General features: G+C 42.7%; 1 protein-coding gene across 2 annotated transcripts in view; it reads left to right on the forward strand.

Moving 5' to 3' along the window:
• The window catches only part of ECD (ecdysoneless cell cycle regulator), a 66,959-nt gene extending 61,699 nt beyond the window's left edge, over positions 1-5,260 (forward strand). For both annotated transcript variants that reach the window (XM_030203440.1, XM_030203439.1), the window contains exons 11-14: positions 347-530; positions 2,461-2,528; positions 3,070-3,254; positions 4,575-5,260. In XM_030203440.1, coding sequence (XP_030059300.1) covers positions 347-530; positions 2,461-2,528; positions 3,070-3,254; positions 4,575-4,778 — 641 coding nt within the window. In that variant the 3' untranslated portion in view covers positions 4,779-5,260. The remainder of the gene's footprint in view (positions 1-346; positions 531-2,460; positions 2,529-3,069; positions 3,255-4,574) is intronic.
• The last annotated feature ends 740 nt before the right edge of the window (positions 5,261-6,000 follow it).

The raw sequence follows: 6,000 nt of genomic DNA on the forward strand, positions 1-6,000 counted from the left end.
CCTTGGGCTGCACTTACCACAAGGAATTACAGTTCTCTCTCTCTTTCTCTCCTCTCTCTGGGTTCTATACCCCTTTGCGCCCTATCCTCCTCCACCAGCAGGGTGCCTGTCATGTTAAAGGCAGCTCAGGGTCCCCACACTGGTATTAGTTTTTCCCCACATCTCTGAACTCTCAGTGATTGCTTTCTGATGCCCTTCCTTAACTCTGTGCTGCTGCTGCTGGCCTCTCTCTCTCTGCCTTGTCATTTCTTAACTCCAGATGTGCACTGACTGCTGTTTTTGTTTGTTTGTTTGTTTTGTTTTTATCTTATTCTATCACTTAACACAGATTTATTTTATTCCTCAGATGATAGTTGGTTGGAGCTCTCCCCCACGCAGTTGGAACATATTCTGCAGGAGGTGACAGGGTCCAAAGAGATGCCTCCCCCTGTGACCAAAGATGAGCAGATGTGTGATCTGACAGAGATGACACAGAGTATGAAGGCATTCATATCAAAAGTCTCTGTTCATGAAGGAGCGGAAATGCCCTGGTAAATGAACGGTTTCATTTTTTTTTTCCTCTAGTTCACTGGTTGCAGCTCCTGACTGGGACTGTCAATAGTTCTGTACCACAGAGACAATGTTGGGTTGAGGGGGGAGGAGGAGAAGGAGATGGTAAATGAGAGAGCCTTGGGTATCTCCACAGCTGTTGGCCAGGACTGTAAATGCTGCAGAGTATGAAGGGATGTATGTATAGGTTAGGTTAATTTTTTTATTTTTTTATTTTTAAATAAAACACAGTTAATACACATAATAAAGATGTTGCTACTAATTGGATTGGCCACTGTCGGAAGCAGGATATTGGGCTAGATGGACCATTGGTTTGACCCAGAATGGCTATTGTTATGTTCTTAAAGAAATATAAACAGTTTTAGGAATGGCACTCTTCCCTTTATCTTGTACCTATTTCCCCCCACCCTTAAAAAAAGCCTATTAAAAATACTACCTTCTCATGTGCATGTTTCCCAAAACACTGCCTAAAGAACAGAGTTTTCAGTTGCTTTTTGAGCTATACAGAGCTGCCGCCTTCTGTGAATAACCATGATATTGAGTTCCAAAGGTGTGGTCCCATGTTACAAATTTCATTTCAAGTAGATGACAGCCACATAAGACAGTGCCAGCACACATAGCAAACCCTGCTATGAGGATTAGGGGTATAACAATTTTAAATGATTTTGTCAGTAGTGGGAAAGAGCTCTAAACAAGGCCTTATACAGCAAACCAATTTAGAATTCAGTCAAAAGGTCACAGGGATCAAGTGACGTTTTCGTAAGAGGGTTGTAACATGATCCCACATCTTACCCCCCAAATAAATTTGGTTGGCATCCTTTAGAACTAATTGCAGTTTTTTCCTATGTGTCTGGAATAACACCAGGAGAAGAGAATTACAGTAATCCAGTGTGCTGATTAGATATAGCTTGTACTTTTTTTTTTTTTTTTCAAATTCACTGACATCAGATATGGACAAAGCGGATGAATTACACTGCGCTATCTTCTGTGCTGTCATCAATAGCTGGTTATCCAGCATAACCCTTAAACTTATTTCATCAGTATCATCTGATTCCCACAGAAAGAGGGCATTACAGTAAGTGGGGACTTTTTTGCTTGACAACCATATTGCCACTGTTTTTCTACATTCAGAAATAACTCCTGTTGAAGCCAACTAAATACCTCCTGCAGGAAAGTATTCTATTTCCCCTCTGCCTCTTTTTACAAAAATCAGCAATTGTATATCGTATTCATAAATGTGGAACTCAACATTAACGTGTACCAGTGCCTAAGCTAAGGGGCTGAAATGAAACGGGGGGATAAAACTGAACCTTGAGGGACATCTTAGGAAAGAGGTCAGTTTCAGGAGTAAACTTCAGTTACATTCTCCCTGTCAGACAAAAATTAATGAAAGCTTTGATCTTGAGGATTAGAAGGGGAGCTACGTTAGGGAAATAAAATGGTTAGCTATAGAAGTTCTTTGACCCCTCAGTTTCTGGCCTGGCCATCCACTTGCACCCATTGTGAAGTTTGTGGCTGCATCAGGGTCTGATCATACTTGGAGAAGGGAGGAAGCTGGCATAATAAAATGTGCACAAAATAACAAGCTGCGTTTCTGTATACAGCATTTGAAAACACTAGCTTGTACTCAAGTGATTATAAATCCTCTGTCCTCCCTACCACTTATCGCTAGAGGCAAGTACAAGAAAAGAAGTGCTGTTTAACGTTTGTGGTGTGTAACATCCTCAGGTACTGATTCAATGTATATTGAGAAACCGTTTAAAATAAACCATCAGGAACGTCTGTGGACATGATGGGAAAGAAGCCCCTGGGGTAGCTGCAGCTTGTGAATTTTTCCCCATTTTCTGGTTAGAGATTTTAGTCGGTTTTCAAAGGGTAAGACTTTGTATTCTTTTGTCTCTGACTACTCAGGACTGCATCCCAGGCCCCTGTTAGTTTTGACGTGGACTGTTTCACCAGCGCCTTGAACAGGATTCTGAGTGAGTTGAATTTTTGGTTTTATGTTGTAGCTTTAATCTTTCATAGACAATTTTTCTCCTCATCTGCCCTTTTTGCTTTTGAATGTTATATAGCAACAAGGACAGCATTTTACCTAGGAACCCCAACACCACCTCTCCCCCCCCCCCCCCCCCCCCCCCCACACACACACATGTCCACACCCCACACGCAGCCTGTCAGCACCATCCCAGCACCAGCAGAACTAAGGATAGTATCTGACCCTGGAAACCTCCTAAGCTTAGTCCAACATCACTCCAAGAATAATAGAATCAGATGTGGCAGCTCACACATGAAATCTATTTTCATACAGCTTATTAGCACTTCCCTGAGGGCATAGAAAGGGTAGCATTTTAGAAGTAAGGCAGCAATGTCCTGAGACCAGCAGAACCAGGAATAGCTGCTGGCATATTCTTGAAGGGAAGCTTGGATATCTGGGCACTGATACATGCCCTTCACTTACAGCTGTTAGCTCTGTTCCTCTGTATTGGTATTTTTTTTTTGTAATCTTTGGTTTGTATTCAGAGGTAGATCCTGAAGAGCTGGATTCTGAGGATGAGGAAGAAGATTCAGATTTCTTAGACAGCGAAGAAGAAGGTGGAGCTGCAGTACTAGCAGAGTCCATGGAAAGCCTTAGGTCATATATGGAAGCAATGGACCAGGAACTGGCATGCACCAATATTGGCAAAAGCTTCACCAGAAAACAAGAGGTATGTCATTTGCATCTATCACGTAGGTAGTTTATTACAAGCCTCCTCTTAGCTCGCTTACTGCACTTAAAGGAACTGGGCATATTGGTTCAGAGAGCTCTAAAGCCTTGGATGTCCTTGTTGGTTAGATTTGTCAAGGGCTGGGGGTTTGAAAGGAATTGATTACTGATTTCATGGGTGTCTTTTGCAGCAATATTACTTTTTGTATTTTGAAAACTTGCCCCCTTCATAAATTTGTTCCACAATAACTTCATTCATAAATGGATATGGTGTGGTTGCTATGTCAGTCTATTTGATTGCGCAGAAGAAAATTTAACAAATACAATTATATAAGGTAATATCTTTTTATTGGACTAATTTTAAATTTTTTGACTAGCTTTCAGGAGCTAACATTCTGTTCCTCTGGTCGGCATGGAATAACTTAAAAGATATTACCAGAAAATACTGATTATTTCTGTTAATCGGCAGTCTTAAAAATTTGCATGAAGCCTAACTTCAGTCAAAGGTATCTGAAAAGGGGGTGTGGTCATGGGCATGTCAGGAGCATTCCAAAAAGTTGGCGAGCAGATTTATACACTTCACCCAAAGTACACCTGTGTTGGCCGCCAGCATTTATACCTGGTTTCAGCAGGCAATTAAGTACAGCACCCAAAAGTTAGGCGCGGGATCCGAGCCGAACACTGTTCTTTAAAGGGTGCACTCCCTTTATAGAATAGCGCATGGCGGCTCCTCCTAAGAGTGGTGGCCAGGTCACTCTCTGAGACAGGGTGTACAGTCCCGTGCTGCACCTGAGGTTACCGTTAACAAAACATAGTAACATAGTAGATGACGGCAGAAAAAGACCTGCAGGATCCATCCAGTCTGCCCAACAAGATAAACTCATATGTACTACTTTTGTGTATACCCTACCTTGATTTGTACTTGTCCTCTTCATGGCACAGACCGTATAAGTCTGCCCAGCACTATCCCCGCCTCCCAACCACCAGCCCCGTCTCCTACCACCAGCCCTGGCACAGACCATATAAGTCTGCCCAGCACTATCCCTGCCTCCCAACCACCAGCCCCGCCTCCCACCACCGACTGTGCCACCCAATCTCGGCTAAGCTCCTGAGGATCCATTCCTTCTGAACTGGATTCCTTTATGTTTATCCCACGCATGTTTGAATTCAGTTACCGTTTTCAAGAAGAAAGCTCCAGTCCCACTCTTTATGGGGTCCATATAATATTTTTCACTTTCTTCAAGTGCTGGAAGCCAAGCATTGTAACATGATACTGACAGGGTAGCATTCAATTGAGAATTTTGTTCTCTGTTCACCACAGCTCAATGCACCAGAGAAAGCTGTTCCTGAGGAAGGTGCGGATTCTGGGACAGTAGATGTGGATTTGAACCTTGTGACAAACCTACTGGAATCATACAGCTCCCAGGCTGGACTGGCAGGGCCTGCATCTAACCTCCTGCTGAGCATGGGGGTACGACTGCCAGATGCAGAACCAGAGACCTCTAGCAGCAAAGCCATAGACTAAGGGGAGATAATCTTTTGTTCTACGAATATCTTGCCCTGTGAGGTAGTCCTGACAGCCCACAGCTGAGGGACCTCTACCGGTGATCCAGACTAGAAGCTCCTTGCATACAGCATTATGTATGCTAGAGCTGTTTGTAGGCATCAGGATGAGTAAGCTTGGTCCAAAGTTACCTTGTTTCCTGCTGAACAGAAACGCTTCCATTTTTACCAGCAGATTGTTTCATTGAAAGTCAGAAAGGCAGGCTACATTAACTACAAATGTGCTCATGGAATATTTACTACTATAGAACTATTAAGGGATTTATTATTTTTGTAAAGGTAAAATGTAATTTAAAATGACAAATACACATCTAGTTTGAATTGACACTTATCCCATATTCAATATGCACTTGGAAAAGGAAAGGGTAGGGGATTTGATATACCGTGTTTCTGTGGTTACAATCAAAGTAGTTTACATATATATGGGTACTTTACCCAGAGCAATGGAGGGTTAAATGACTTGCTCAGAGTCATAAGGAACTGCAGTGGGAATCAAACCCAGTTCCACCAGGTTCTCAGGCTGCTGCACTAAGTATTAGGCTACTCCATTCCAGGAGCTGAGCCAGAGGTGCTGCCACTATTGTGCTGGGCCTGAAGATAGGTCAGCTACAGTGTAGACTCCCTGCTGAGCCTTACATGCATGACTTGAAGTGCCTGCAAAGTAGTCTATGTGCTTCTTGCTTAGCTAGACTTGTGGTTAAAGAAAACAGTTGGAGACTGTGTGCAAGAGGGAACAAACAGTAAATGAGCCAAGGCGCCTGAGTATGAAGTAATTGTTATAGACTTTAAAAGTTTAGGGAAAGACCTCTCCCCAGCTGAAGCCCTCCACTGATCAGTGTGATGCAGATTTCCCAAACTTCTCTCAGGTTTTGCTGAAGAGGGGCTATCCCAGCTGATGGACACTGAGATGATATTTCTAAGTTTGGCTATGTATCTTTAATCTTCTAATAAATATCATGTTTCTTTAGAATCTCTGTTTGTATAAGTGTGTTTTCTTGCTTTACTCATTGAGATCCAAACGGACCTAGTACAACCATGCATCTCCATCTCCTGCTCCACAGTGGTTGTAGCAGCAGCAGCTGTTAGGTGATTGATCCCAAGTTGTGGAATCAACTTCTAGAGGCGCTTAAAGATAGAGTAGGATTATGGAATATTTAAGAAGAAGTTACAAACTTGTCTTTTTC

Source organism: Microcaecilia unicolor, chromosome 5, assembly GCF_901765095.1.
Source record: "Microcaecilia unicolor chromosome 5, aMicUni1.1, whole genome shotgun sequence".
Lineage (NCBI taxonomy): Eukaryota > Metazoa > Chordata > Amphibia > Gymnophiona > Siphonopidae > Microcaecilia > Microcaecilia unicolor.